Source organism: Atractosteus spatula, chromosome 9 (assembly GCF_055471065.1).
Source record: "Atractosteus spatula isolate fAtrSpa1 chromosome 9, fAtrSpa1.hap1, whole genome shotgun sequence".
NCBI classification, from domain to species: Eukaryota; Metazoa; Chordata; class Actinopteri; order Semionotiformes; family Lepisosteidae; genus Atractosteus; species Atractosteus spatula.
In genome coordinates, this window is record NC_142714.1 from 22,567,319 (window position 1) to 22,583,198 (window position 15,880).

The window sequence follows — 15,880 nt, forward strand, 5'->3', positions numbered from 1 at the left end:
TGTTAATAGAGAGAGAATTCTGTTTGCTGTAGAGCCTTGTTGTACTTGAGTGACACCAGTGTTGTTTTCTCTACCAGCTCTTCCACAGAACACTTTCCAATACGTAAGAGAGGAAATTTCTTACAGAACTCCAGAGGTAGCTCGTCAAGAAAGAGGCTTCTTTAATGCAAGTCTAAACATTAATATTAAGTCCTCATTGCCATGTATCACAGAAACACAGAAGAGGAAAAAAAAGATTGATTAGTTGAAAAAATTACCTGTTTTGCATTATTTATGGTAATTCATTTAACAAACTCCCATTAATAATTTAGGTGCTTGAGTGCTTTTATGAATGAGACAAACAAAATTATCAGTAACAGTTCAGAACCGCTCTCCCCATGATCAAATAATTGTTTTACAACAGCATAATTTTTCAAATGTTTCTTTTATATACCAGACAGCAAGGTTTTGTTGGTGGGTGACAAGTTTCTATTTCAAAGCATAAGCACAGCATGTAGGATGTTTGTGAAAAACACTATTCTTTTAATTTAGTACTCAATTCACAGCGCACAGAAATATCAAGTGAAAACTAGTCAGAATCAGCATTTAGAGAAGATAAATATCCATATATATTAGTTCTGTAAAGGAGATGTTAACTGTGTACTGCACCTAGAGTACGATGCATGTAACAGGTTCTCAAATGCAAAGAAAAACTAACTCTTCTATATGCTTTCTGAAACCTTTGAAAATTAAGATGTTTTAACATCTGTTATGAAGTAAAATGGCAGTGATATCCTTAAGTTTTTGGAATGACTGAACTTCAAGGTTTTGTACAGTGACACTGATTCTTTATGTTACAAACATTAAATATTTCATCAGTGGAAAGCAGACAGCAAGCAAAAAATATAGGAGCGGGTTACCAAGGAACAAAGACAGATTAATTCCACACTGAAAAGCTCAAGGAAAGATGAATAAGACAACTTTTTCGTGAAGCCCTTACAGGTGTGCGAGTTTCACTTCCTCTGAGTTATCAAGTTAATCTGATAACAATGCAGCTTGCTGGTGGTCACTAACAGCACAAGATTTATCATGCTGACTGCACTGCCTATTAGTTTCAAATGTGATTGTTATTTGTTATGCTTCTTTTGATATAGTGCCTGCCAAAACAAAAATTAAATATGTAATCAAATGCATATGACAATTGTTTGATTATATTGTGTGAACATAATGCTGGAGAGCTCAGAAAATTACACAAATGCACATGGTATGTCTTCTACCACACCACTCCTGCTAAATGAATCACAAAGGGGAGATACAATTCTTTCAAATCTTCAATTCATTGTAATGATTTCACTTTCACTTGCCAGCAGCCCCCCTGAGTACTGATGTCTTGGGATGGCAGCTGAGGAAAGGCTGCTTCTACAAATCTGTCTCCATTACTACAGCAGTGTCAAAGACAGGACTAGCACAGTGGAATACTAGTTTCATGAACTACAATTGTATGGAGGCAAGAGACAAATTATGCCCCTTCAAATACCTTTACAACACAGATCATGAGGAGCCTGTAGAAATTCCTCTATCCTTCCAGCTGCTGTCAGTCTGGGAGGCGACTGGTACATACCCCAGCTGTGCAGGAGTGAGACGGGTATGCTGCTGTGGTGTGTTAGATGTGGTGGCAATCGTCAGCGTGCCATCCAAGCCAGTCCTCTCCCAGTCATAGGGGTCATTCTCCACCACACCAAAGGTCCTCATGCTGTTCTCAAACACCGACATCAGCAGCTGCACAGACAGAGAACAGCCATTAGGCATGTATTGCCCTGCACTGACACACAAACATGGCGCAGCATCAGTAGAGTATATAAAAGCATAGGAATGTAGGTAGACAGACGGGCAGTACTGTGGAGAAGTGGTAAGGGTGCTGGGCTCATACTGTAATTAGCAGGCTGTGGGTTCATATCCCAGGTGGGATCCTTGAGCTTCATCCAATTTGCTCTAGTAAAATGCCCATGATTGGGTGCAAATGTAAGTTTCTTTGGATACAAGTGTAAGCAAATTAATTTAGTAATTTGTGATAATTAGATGGGCAGACAGATGCATAGACATACTTTACAGTACTTAAAAAAAAAACACATGGAATTCTAACCTACAAAGGTCTTGAGGACCCACCTGGTAATCAGGTTTGGTGAAGTAGTCCAGGCTGCAGATGTGATCGAGGAAGATGCTGAACTCTGGAGGAAGGTGCTTCAGCATAAGCCTGTGGTCATAGGTTTCTTTCAGCTTCCCCACCTGCTCCTGTAAGGGACAGTAAGAACATGGCATCTGTAAATACCAGCATAAGCAATTAAGAACATCATGACAGTTACAAACAAGCAAAGTCACTGCACAAGGAACACAGCTTTCAGAATATGTAAGTGCTTCCTATTTCCAGGCCTAACTGCACTTGTTCTTGTACATTCATGCTTTCAAAACGCAGTCCGCTTAAACCCTTTCATGATGTGTTTCTTTACATTAATACTACACCTTTCCAGCATAGTTTTTTCTTCTTTTCAAGGTCTACATTCCTAGATGCTTATTCGTATAAGTAAGTAACTTTTTTCCAGACTGGTGCTTTTAAATTTATAGAACACAAAATGTGTCTCTGACCTTATCTTTGATCTTCCTCCAGGGTAACTGACCAATCATAAATTCCACCAGCATGTAGAAGAGGGACCAGAGGTCATCATGGCGCCCCATCTCCTATAGGTACACAATACACAGGAAATGTATGCTCAGTACAGCACACCCTTCACCATTTCATCTGGAGCATCACAGAAGAAAGGGAATAGGTTACAGTTCATCGATAGCTATTGTTTCACGAATGGAGTCTTAAAGGATCCTAGAATCCACCTGGTTTTAGAAGATTGTGTTGGTGAAAATGCCTACACACTTCATGACAGAATGATGTAAAATGAACATAAAAACATAAGAGAAAAGCCCATTCTGTCCATGTAGCCAGTTTGGCAGGTAGTAGCTTTAAAGATGCCAGGATATCAGCTTCAACAACATAGGTGGGCAGCATATTCCTGACCTCCACAGCCCTTGTGTAAAGGCATGATTTTCAGAGTTAAATGGACAGCATCTACTTATGTCTGCTCCTTTGTGTTTACTGTTCATTCTGAAGAAACCTGTATCAGGTCCTCTCAATCTTCTCAACTGAGGACTAAAAGGTTTCAGTTTCTTCAGCCTGTCAGTGTAGGAAATTCAAAAGGACCCATGTAAATCTCTATTCAAATCATAAACTTATGCATAGAGTAAAGAATAAAACACAAATACATGTTAAGACACCATTTAGTCCATTATGTCTCCCTATTATGCAATCAAGTTTAGTGTCTTAGTAATCTATCAAGTTTATTTTCAAGTCATTGTCATTATATTTATACACTGGTATATGGTATAACGAAATGCTTTAGCTAGCTCTCAGATGGTAGATAGCACAAAAAACAACAATACAATTGTGTAAGAAAAGAAAGACGGAGACAACAGGCAATGTGCAAAACAACAACAGTTGTGCAAAATCATAGGTCAACAGAATAAAATAAAGGATACAAAATTATACGGAGTGGAAGTCTTAACATGTGAGGCAGAAGTAGATTTCAATGTGCATTTGAGTTTTGATAGAGAAGGCACCATAAGGGTTCAGATCATAGGTGAGATGCTGCTGGGATTTTAATCATTTGATAGTGCGGGGGTAAAAACTGTCTCTGAATCTGGTAGTCTGGGCCCCGAATACTCCGGTACCGTTTTCCAGATGGTAGAGGGTCAAACAGTCTGTAGCTGGGGTATGTGGGGTCTTTGATGATGCTTAAAGCTTTTCTCAAGCACCGTCTGTCATAAATGTCCTGGATAGATGAGAGAGCAACCCCAGTGATGGACTGGGCAGTTTTCACCACCTGCTGTAGGGCTTTGCGGTCAGCAATACTGCAGTTGCCATACCACAACCTGTGCAACCTGTCAGTATGCTTTCTGTATTGCATTAGTAAAGGTTCGTGAGGATCTGCGCTTTCTTAATCAGACAAGTGGCATTGAGAGACCATGTGAGATCCTCGGTGATATGGACAGAAAGGAATTTGAAGTTACTGACCCTTTCCACTTCAGTCCCATTGATGTATAACCGTTTTGCAGTTTTCTGAAATCAACGATAGCCCCTTGGTTTTGCAAAAGTTCAGGGTGAGGTTGTTGTATTCACACCACGTTGTAAGGAGATTGACGTCTTCCCTGTAGGCCCTCTCATTATTGTCTGTGATCAGACCTACATTACAACTGTGGTTTCATCGGCAAACTTGATGATGGAGTTGGCTGTTTTTTTGCAAAAAAACTGGTAACTTACTGACCTTAAGTAAGTTTCTGGTTTTGTACTACAGTTCTGTGCACAATTTCAAATAATATTACTCCCTCTTGTTTATTTCCTTTTAACACATGGAAAATCTCATTCAAGGTGAGAAGTCATGTTCTACTTAGACTGAAAAAAGCTCCTAAGATCCTTCAATGTACTGTAAACTCATAACAGATATTGAGAGCCTTACACTGAGTCTTCCGGCTCTTCTCTGATGTATGGGACCTATATGCATTTTGTATCATATGCAGCATATGCAGGCTATAACCGTGTTTAGTTTTCCAGATTATAGTCTAATAATCACATAAAGTAAACTAAGTGATAATGTCTTGCGTTTTTTTTAATGAGATTTTCAAAGATGTCAACACTGGATTTTTAAGCAGTTTAGTTCTTGGCATCAGGAGTGTAGGCAGAAATTCACTGAAAACGGGAACACAAGGGCCACTACATACCTTATTCTTGTGCGCATTGACGGAGGCGTACCGCACTGTTCCTCTGAACCCTGCCACAGGCCGAGGCTGCAAGACAAAGAGACAGTCTGTCAACATCCCTCTATCCAGTACCCATCAGGCGAGGCCAACATAAAGCCCTTGTTTTTCAGCACGTGATTCGTCAATAACAGGGTGTCCTAGCAAAACCAAGAAAAAACCATGCATACTGACGCATCTTCAGCAGGTTATGTATGATTCCTCGTGACTAGGACTTGATTAGGATTGTTATTTTGATTGGCCACTTTTATTCCAATGAGGTTCACATCCTTAGATGTTTACCAGAGAATTTGCTTACTTTTATCTTCAAGAAGGACATGGCAATTCATTTTGCAGAAATATGGTAGTTATCTAGTTTGTATATAAGAGGTAAAATCTGCCATTACTGAGACAGATGCAAAACATATAAAGATTTTCATCCTCCTCCATTGCTTAGAGGTTAAAAAGCACCATTTTGTTAAAACCCATGACATCAAGCCAATGAGGCAATTACACTGTACGACTGTTGATTTGCCGAGTCTGAGGTCCATGGGAACATGTGTCACAGCTGGGAAGGAAGAGCAAACCTCCGGAAACCCCCAGGGTTCACTTCAGAGCAGTTTTCTATTGTGTGCAAACAGTGCCCCTGGGGAAACGTGCTTGCTACTGCCCAAGGATTTGCATGCTTAGACCTACAGGATAAAAACACACTAGAGACATTCCTAGCTATTTTGTTCCTAGAGTCCAAGCCTAATGACATCTTAACATTTTGGGAATTTCAACTGAAACATATATTCAATATATATATATATGTCCTGCATGAAATTCAAACAGCACAACACTGTTTCTGACAGATCTTTAAATCTCATCATGAGGAAACAATATAGGCTGCAGATTTTTGTAAGTACATCAAAGACAAGTGTAAAAGTTTTTTTTTTTAACATTAGGCCAAACAGGGGTTTGGGTGCTAGATTTCAACTGCAATCTGTTTGAATAACAAATTTCCTTAATATCTGACAAACATTTCCAATTTTGTTGCATCTTCTAAGAATTAGAAGGGGCTGTGAGCATAGACCTTTCTTCCCTCTAAAGCAGAAATAGCAAACCTTTCACAAGTTGTGAACAAATTCTGTAAGCAGAAAGTGCAATTGCAAGCCCATGAGTCTCCAGTGAAAATACTTCATTATTAACAGAACGTGTGCAGAGCCTTTCTTTTCTGTCTGAAAACATACTGACTTTTGTGCTTGTTTCTGTTCATGTAAATTCCCCCGAGAAGCAGAGTCAGGGGAATTATGCATTTGACGGCAAAACCGCGAGAGGAAGACGCTGAAATCTGGCCATCATGCTCCTATGTTATCCAGAGCAAAAGACATTCCATTTGGAGCTCTACATCGGCACTGCAGCAAAGCGCTATCCAATCCAGGCAGCCAGCCCCCACTATTCAAACACTAACACTGCACTCGGGAAAAGCTGATTTATTATTACTCCTGTTTCACATATCACAGTGCAGGTTCTGAATATGCATAGAGTTGTGAGCAAATAAAATACTAAGTAAACAGCATATTGGCTCTAAACCTCAAGCGCCATCTCAGAATGCTGCTTCCTCTGAAACTATCAAATTGCTCATCTCAGATTGTTAAAAGCATGAATAATGCCCCTCTTATAATTGTTCAATGACATGTTACTCATAGGTAATGTAGACAGACAAAAATAACAATGGTCACTTAAACCAGAAGAAAACCACTTGACTTGAGAGAGGATTTTGAGGCTGAGATAATCAGAATACAAACCAGTGTTCTTAAGTTACATAAACCTCCAACCACTTTCTTCAACAATTCATGTAATTCTCGCACCATTACTCTAGTAAAACCAACCACATCTGACAGAGGTGTTCAAATACACAATCTTTACACCACCTACAGTACTACTGTACAGGTGCTCCTCACATAGGATTTACCCAGAGGAACAGCTCATTCTGCATTCCCTCCCCAACGTGCGCAGAAGAACAGAACTGGTCAGACTCTGCTCCTTGGGGACAGGAGATTGCAGTTTCCCTTGAACACCACACCCATCCATTAACCTGCATGTCTAACCCCCACTTATGCTACCTATTCTCAAAGAAAAACACTCCATGCTAATTGTAAAATTAATTGTTTAATAATGCATATCTTGTTACTATGTTTCAAATGTGATTTACTTCTGATAGACTGCAGTGCAAGATGTAGGAGGTCTTCTTCATTGGACACAAATGATGTGTTAGGCCTCCAAATATGCCTCCGCAGTTTTAGACTAATTACTGCCCATCTCTAGTTGAGCTTTCAATTGGAAATTCTTCTTGGACCTGAATTGATTTCCAGGGACGTCGGAATAAGCCTGAGAAATACTATACATTTTTATAATAGCCAGGCCACATTCCTAGATTTCAAATGAACTGGAAAAATCTCAAAATGAATTTAACAGTTTGTTGCTTCCTGTTGTTATGCTTTAAAAATGTCTTATTTGTTAGCAAGTTCATGTTGTGTTAAATGTATTACGTATTGTACACATGTATTGTGCTATGTCTTTTACCTGCCTGTAAAGCAAATTTCCCAATCTGGGACAATAAAGGAAGTTCCTTTATTAAGTGTCAATTAAAAAAAAAATATCGGATGTACCAGTGCACACAAAATAATCGAACCTCACCATGTCGTTTATCCAACCCACTATATATAAAATCAATGAGGAGCTCTGCTAGACTGCACTAACACAAAATTCTTACCTCTGAACACAAGCTGTCTCTGCCTTCCATGATCTCTCCCTGTCAATATAGCATACACTGTAACACTTGCCTTTTTATAATATCTGTTACATGATAATTACAAATTTAACTGCAACTGTAAAATGAACAGTGCTGATCAGGGAAGAAGTGTGCTCAAATGTTTGTTTCCAATGATCTCAACATAACTAAGCACATCTCCTACTTGACTGATCACAATTAAATTGTTCCAAGTCTCTAGAAACTAAGAAAAATCTAAACTAACTCTTACTGCACCATTGCTGACCCTTACTGTACATCCTTTTCTTCTATTTTAAGAATCCTAAGTCATGAATTTTACAATTACTTTGTGTGATTTTTTTTTAACATGAATACATCTATAATGCCTTCACTGCTCACGTGGTAAAACAGTCAGTGAAGGGACTTCAAAGAGCTCTGTTTGACGGGTTAATGCTTTTTAGTAATCCGAGTTGCTGTGTGAATCTCAGTCCAAAATTTATTTCTTCCAATGACTGACACATTCTCTCTTACCTCAGACATGTCATCTCCGTGGTCACTGATCTCTCTCTGTTAAAACAGTGTCTGTCATTGTTAGCAATATCTAAATATTTGCTCCTTTCATAGAAATGTTTAAAGAATCTGTTATGCAAATCTGAAACCATATTCTTAAAAGTATTTTACTACACCTTTGTTACAGAAAAAGCAAACCAAGAATAAAGAACTACATACTGTAGCATCATTGAAGATTTTCCATCTACCACTTTGCAAGTTCACATTGTTTTCTTAAAGAAGAGACAAGGTATATATTTCTTGTTGTGATAAATGCTTTATCATCTTTTGCTCCCAAAGATTCAAACTGATGTTTGATTTGGCCTTATTAATTTGTCCTGAAATACCTAGTAAGCATTATACCTAAGTCACATTACTTTCCTCCTGCACAGAACATGGCAGACAAGGACTCCTCTGGCAAAACTGCCAGGTTTCACGTTGCTATCTGCAGCAGGAGCAGCCACGTTTAAATGCTGACAGGGGCAGACAACGTGGCTCGTGCTGACATTGTGCTGTAGGGCAGGAAAGCGCCGAGTGACAGCAGTGCAGAGAGACGAGGCTCGAGCCAGTTCAGTCACAGCACCACCCCTGGTTCTGTCAGCATCACTGTTTCCCAGATCCAGCTTTACTGGTCCGGAGTCCAGAATCACATCATTAACTGTTTGATTATTTTTTATTTTTTAACAGGTATGATTTACAGCGTCACATCACAGGCAATAGGCCTCTAGGCTGCAAAACATCTGCAGCTTACTGCATTCTCGAAGAAGACCCTTAAATCCAGCTCATCCACATGGAAGACCTGTGAAGGAACAGAGCCCCCTTCAGAATATCAAGTCCTAGATTCCGAGTTCCGAAATGCAAACACACACCTTGTCCTAACAGCAGCAATGCCCTGAGAAAGACCTGAACATTAGCCCTTTTGATACAGTCCATGACACCCTCTAAAAAAGAATAAATGGTAAAACCTCTGGCTTTCTTCAGGTTTGTGCTAAATGGGTTTTACTGTTCGTCCACAGATACTGAACTCCAACTATCCTAGTCTTACCTGCGATAAACTGTCTTCACTGCCCTCTCCCTGTTAAAATAACATTAGAAACAGTCATTCACTCACTTTCCTGCACACTTTTACTCTGAATTGTGTCCAAAACGGCAGACAATGTTACTGAATGAAATTCAGTTCAGTGAACCTGCTCATACAGAGAATGACAATCTGGTTCAAGCAGCACAGAAAATAACCCTGTAGATATACTAATACAAAATACAACGAAATAACCTATATTTTAACTCAATTCCTAATTGGGTACATGAATGCTATTTACATTTTATATGAGTTTGTTGAATGTTAAGAAATTTCTTGAATGTGATGACAAAATATTGAACTCTAGTCATGTGATTTCATAAAAAAATAGGCAATCAGTGTTTCATGCTTCAATTCAAAAATGCCCACACGAGGTATTAAGAAACTGTATAAACAACCTAAAAAGGCCAACAGCGCGTTAATAACTCATGAAACAACAACAATAAAATAAGGAGCAAAATCAGGCCGGATTTTTGGTGGTGCACACACTGAAGATTGTGAATACTTTTCTATTCTTCAACATTATCCAGTTCACAGTGAATACCTTTCTATTCCTCAACAACAATTATGACCGGAATACTTACGGATGGTCCTGAAAACTCTGTGACGATTCCTTATTTAAATCACATCCTCTTATTCCTAAACTCTTCTTTTGAAGTGAGCTTTTAAAATATGCTTTTTTAAAATATTCCAGTTAAACTGCAAAAGCTCATAAGGTATGGCAGAAAAGCAGCTGTGGGATGGATTGCAACAAGCTGATGTCATTGTTCTTAAGAGATGGGGATGAAATCTGAAAAGGCAGGGTCTTGGTAAGCTTCAGCACACTGTCCAAGTAAAATGTCATTAACAGGGATGCTGGGGTGGGGGGATACATGCAACACTGTTGACAGAAGCTTTGAAATGCAGAAACATTCATCCCTCCATTGAGAAGACAGTATTTTGGCATTGGAGTAGACAGTATTGTGCTTTCCCTCTTATGCAATTCATCAAGTTGTAGAGCCCTCTATTTAATCTGGCTGATAAGACTAATAAGGACCCAAATTATTAACAGAAATTATCACTCAGTGGTTTATATACAATTAAATAAGCTATTTTCTTTTAAAAGGTGGCAATGACAGTTAGTGCTACCGCCTCAGAACTCCTGGGTTAGGATTCAATTCCAGAGAGAGGAGCCCAGACCGTGTGGAGTTTGCACATTTGCCCCCAGACTGAGATTTTTTCCCCAAGTTCTCCAGTTTCGACCCACATACCACAACCGCACTGACTTGCATCTGCTTTCATTGCCATGTGTGTGTACGTGTAACGGCCATGTGATTGACTTGCGTCTTGGCGATCCAGAGTGTGTGGTCCCTGCTTGTGTCTCCCTACCTTGGGTTAGGCTATGGCTCACTAAAACCAAACTTACGGAAAATGGATGGATGATTGTATAAAAGCTGAATTTAAATCTACAGACACACCAGAAGCAGTGACAGAGGAGGGCTACTATGTGAGTGAGAAAAGGGGAGTGAAACCTTCCTCTCTATTTCTATTCCTGGTGGAGATCTCCAGCATTAAGCAATTCTTTACCAGCCGTGCGTTTTTCCATAGACTCTCTCATTTATCAGTATTTATTAGCTGAATGTCAACATTACATGGGAAAAAAATTCAAGAGGTTCAGATTTCTACATTTTGAGTCTCTTGTTTTCTTCACTTTTTCCACCTATAACACGGTGAACTAGAGCAAGATCAAATAAAATAATTAGCTAGCTTGGGCAATGTTACTCTAAGCAGAAAAGATCAGGGAATCTGGGACCACCTTTTGCTCTTTTCAAATAGTCGGTTCAAAGTTTTAAAACTAATTAGAAGACTCCTTTGTATTCCACACTTGTATCCTTTTGAGCAAAAAACATTAAAAATCCTCCTGCTGGTAGATGAAAAAGTCAGAGACAAAATAGTGGGACATGGCGAAAGGGAAAACATAAGAATCAATTAAATAATTGCTAACAGAACAGGATTGACTAGTACTAAGTACTGTGGAACAGCTACAAAGTCAAATGAAAGAAGCACATCCCTGTCTACAAGCCAGGCCTGGAACTACACTCCAGACAGCTCAGGCAGGCTGAGTGCAGACAGTCATGCGGCAGCCTGATATTGATACCACACGCATCTCTGTTGGTTTACTCGATAGGACTGGTGAGTCAGAAGAGTTGCTCTGTAAAAACAGATAATAATAAGGCAAAAGGACTGACCGGTCTCACTTCTTGGGTGATGGTGGTAAACTGGCGCGCAAGGCCGAAGTCCAGCATGTAGCATTTCCTGTAGGTGCTGGAGAAACGGCCCATGGCAAAGTTGGACTGGAAGAGAGCACAGGAAATGGTCCGGTAATGTTCCCAGCCACTGCCGCTCTTTGAGCGTTACTGAGATGACAAGAAATTAACTCAAGAGCTAGTTTTGCTAGCCTGCTGAAACAGACCTGCTGTTTGAGATCACCTCAATACATGTATCCATTCAAAACAGATGACCTCTAACCAAGGCATCTTAAAATATGCAACATTGAAAAACAAATGACAGCAAAATCAATGTGTTTAAAATATCTGCTATAAGTTTACATGCGATACGAATTGACAGGAGTGGGGGAATACAGTGGACACTTCCACACTGTTCCAGCACTACACTAAGAGTCAAAATCTTGCAAGCACACATGTACAAGCCCAGTCTGAGCTCTACAATCCTGGGTTAGAGCCTGGGTTAAGTCTCTAGTCATTTGTGACTGGAATTCCCCCAGCACAATTGGCATGTTGCACAGCGGCTATGGCATGTGAAAAATGAGTAGCTGGATGGCGTGTGGGTTGGAGGAGTCTGATTGCACTTCTTCATTCTCTGTTGTGTGTGGTCACAGGAATCGTAGCCGACGCACAACTGGCGACTCCAAAGTGGGTGAGCATAAAACATATTTGACCGTACTAAATTTCTAAACAATTAGCTTCCAGCTCAATCAATTCTAAAATCGAGGTCTTGACTTTGTGGTCATTAAAAACCCAAGGGCATTTCTCAAAAAGGGTAGGGGTGTTACCCCGGCATCCCGTCCAAATTTCCCATTGGCCTTTACCAATCATGGCCTCCTAATTATCACCATCTCTGAATTGGCTGCATCACTCTCCTCTCTCCACTGATAGCTGGTGTGTGGTGAGCGTTCTGGTGCACTATGGCTGCCGTCACATCATCCAGGTGGATGCTGCACACTGGTGTTGGTGGAGGGGAGTCCCCATTACCTGTAAAGCTTTTTGAGTGGAATGTCCAGACAAGCGCTACATAAGTGTAAGGAATTGTTATTATTAAAACTCTTAATTTTATTTATCAAAGCTTACCCCAGCATTACAACAAACACTTTAAGAATAAACGTTTTTGGAAATGAAAAGTAATGCAATAGAGATATCTTACACGACTATATGGCAACACAGGGCTGTTTTTCTTCCATATGGGTCTTTGTCAGGTTTCAATGAAAATAGCACTTGCATACTTTTGCAAATAAATAAATGACAGAATTATTTATTTTCTAATATTTGCTTTAAATGTTTCTCATTTAATTACGATGGGCAAGAAGAGCAGTACACAGTCATTCCGTCACACGTGATGGGACACAGAGACACATCACTATAGCTCTTGTGAACCCTTCTACTTTAACTTACAGCAAGAAAACAACTAAACCCGTCAGGTTCAGCTGCAATTACTGTCCACTCCTGTTCTCAGCTCTTAATGCCAGTTCTGGCTGAAAACAATGCTCAGAATGTCATTGAAAAGGTCCTTCACCTCCCTGCCCTGAATTAAGAAGCCATCTGCTAGCCCTAACTCACCGGCTTGATGTCTCTGTGCAGGAAGCCCACAGAGTGGATGCTCTCTATGGCCTCCAGGATCTGTCGGCCCAGCCGCAGGGTGGTGCTGATGGTGAAGGTGCCCCGGGTCATGCTGCGGCGCAGATCTGCCAGGTTCCGGCCCTGTGGGATGAACGGACACATGCTGGAGGACTGTGGCCTGAACACGTCACTGTCACGCACGCTCTACGGTCACATCTCGCTTGCGGACACACGGTCAGGTCAGCTCACGCAGCGCCATACACATGCTGACCCACAGCACAGAGAAATCCAAATGCTGCAGGAAGCACAGCAACCAGCACAGTGCAAATAAGAAGCCTTGTCACCGAAATAAGCTTTACAATTCACCAAACATACAACACAAAAGAACAAGTACACTCATATCCGGTAGCATGGCCTTGTGTATATTTATGGTGATAGCATGGAAAGGTACTCGTTTTAAGATGGCAGAGCTTGGTAAAATACAGAAACCAAAATGTATCATTTTAAGGTTCTACATTCCATCCACTTTCTAACTGCTTTTTCCAATTCAGGGTCGTGGGGAAGCCAGAGCCTGTCCCATCAAGCAATGGGCGCAAAGCAGGGTGCACCCTTGACGAGACGCCAGTCCATCGCAGGGTACACACAGACACAAACACATGCTCGCATCAGGGCTCATTTTCCTAGAAGCCAATTAATCTTCCAGCATGTTTTTTGAGCTCTGGGAGAAATGGGAGCACTTGGAGGAACATACAAGCTCCCTACAGATAGCACCCCAGTTCTAGAATTGAACCCAGAGCCCCGGAGCTGCAAAGCAGCACTGCACCACCATGCCCATATTGTCACTTAAAATACCTCCATAGGTCCCATATTGTCACTTAAAATACCTCCAGCAGTAATTAATTTGTGCAGTGCACTGCCCACAACAACCAAGAGAGAACAGCTCATTAACAAGAGTGCGGGTAGCTAATTAAATCCCATAATACTTTGCATCACAGCACAAACTTGAAGCTTCTTCAGAACCACGCTCCATCTCCCCAGTGGGCCAAAAGCCTCCTCCTTCCCATACCTGCAGCTCCATCACCACGTAGTTGAAGCGATCGTTTCGTCCACACCCGATGAACCGGCACACATGGTCCTTGCCTGCCAGAGAGGAAGAGGATCAGCACTGCTTTGAAAACTGATGCTAGCAGCACAGTATTCACGACGATAAAGTCACTGATTCAGTCAAATGCAGACTTCCTGGAAAACCGCAATTGCAATAGCCACATTAAGAAATACTTGCCTTCATAATGAAACGTACACATATTAACACACTCTGAACTGCGATGACAACCTGCAGCAGTTGAATGGGGGGTATTCATCCACCCTTCTAACTGCTTCATCCAACTCTCGGTTACAGGTGAGCTGGAGCTTATCGTAGCAAGCAATGAGTGCAAGGACACACAGAGACACAGACACTCTCACACCAGGGGCAGTTTTCCCAGAAGTCAATTAACCTACCAGTATACCTTTGGATTGTGGGAGGAAACCGGAGCTGAATGGGAGTATTGTTTTACAGAAAAACACCATTTGAACTGCAGTGCTATTTCTGTGAGGCGACTTTCCCCATTGGGACAGCCCATCAACAAGAGAAAATAGTATAGAAATCTATGTTTAAGTCAATGGTTTCCCTTTTAACCAAGTGTATCTTTAATCTCTCCTGTTAATTAACTTAACACTGTCTTTGAAGCATCTTATTTGCATTTTTCTTTCGAGTTAGGACTGAAAATAATCATGCAAACTAATTGAATTCCGCAATTTTACGATGCATCACGTATACTAATGGAGTTGTGCTAAGAACTGGTTTTCTGAGCTTCTTGCATTCTTCCTTTCTCAAACACTTTTGCTGTAAGTCATTAGCAGCTGTGCAGGTCATTTTTCATCAGGTCATGAAAAAGGCCACTGGACGTTTGCTTCACTGCTGCAAGAGCTGGAGAAAAGGAAGCCAGACAATTTATGAAGCAGTTTACAGCTCCTCAGGTACTCTGCACCCCAGAGCTGTGCCAGAGATGAACAGGACTGAGTCATTCATTATAGACTGCAGCAAGCAACTGTAGCTGACGCTCTGTCCTCTCCTTGGGGGCTGGGAACGTCCTTTACTCCTGAAGGACTAGTGGAAGGAGCTTTTAGTCTCCGCTTCACCCCCGTGACAGGCGGAACGATCCAGGCCTGATGCAGGAATCAGACGCGATGGACTGTTCAGCACAGAAACGCGAGGAGGGCGTGTGTTTCGCTGCCCGATTAATCAGCCAGCTGTCAGGCTAGGGCAAACAGAACACTGAAGGGGGGCGGGGGGAGACAACAGTGCAACACAAACCACAGCGGTACACATAAGAGCAGCAAAATTCAGCACTTGGCAGGAGAAGACTGTCCTATGTTAAATCATTTTTCTTTTAGTACACCAGTCTCACAGACAGCCTGTTTTGCCACACTAAACCCCGACTCCAGACTACCTGCTATTAGTTACGTTAGGCTACACAACACAACAAACAAAATCACAAGGCAGTTGTTCATTATGTGGGTTACATTTGATTTTCACACGCTAGTCTTTCTAATCTTTGCCACAGACCCAAAGCGATGCGTATTCCAGGCAGGCTCAGGGGGAAGACAGGCTGACATACAGAGGTCACCCTTCTCTGACAAGCCACGGGCTCACTCAGGTGAATAAAGACAAAAAGATGGAGCTGAAGGGCAGAATGAGCAGGGTTGAGCTCGGTTGTGAACTCGTCACAAGCCAGCCCATCATCTTGGGTGGTTTTTACACAGCAAGGCTGCAAGGCCATGAAAAACACTCAGATGTTTATTTCT

At 41.2% G+C, this 15,880-nt stretch overlaps 1 protein-coding gene across 1 annotated transcript in view; it reads right to left on the reverse strand.

The window, feature by feature from the left end:
- Window positions 1-15,880, reverse strand: part of LOC148828420 (tau-tubulin kinase 2-like) — a 55,403-nt gene that overhangs the window by 12,549 nt on the left and 26,974 nt on the right. The window contains exons 4-10 of the mRNA XM_088925983.1: window positions 14,100-14,173; window positions 13,034-13,174; window positions 11,429-11,533; window positions 4,804-4,869; window positions 2,623-2,715; window positions 2,146-2,271; window positions 1,601-1,758 (exon numbers count right to left, since the gene is read on the reverse strand). Of these exons, the coding sequence (XP_088782109.1) occupies window positions 1,601-1,758; window positions 2,146-2,271; window positions 2,623-2,715; window positions 4,804-4,869; window positions 11,429-11,533; window positions 13,034-13,174; window positions 14,100-14,173 (763 nt within the window). The remainder of the gene's footprint in view (window positions 1-1,600; window positions 1,759-2,145; window positions 2,272-2,622; window positions 2,716-4,803; window positions 4,870-11,428; window positions 11,534-13,033; window positions 13,175-14,099; window positions 14,174-15,880) is intronic.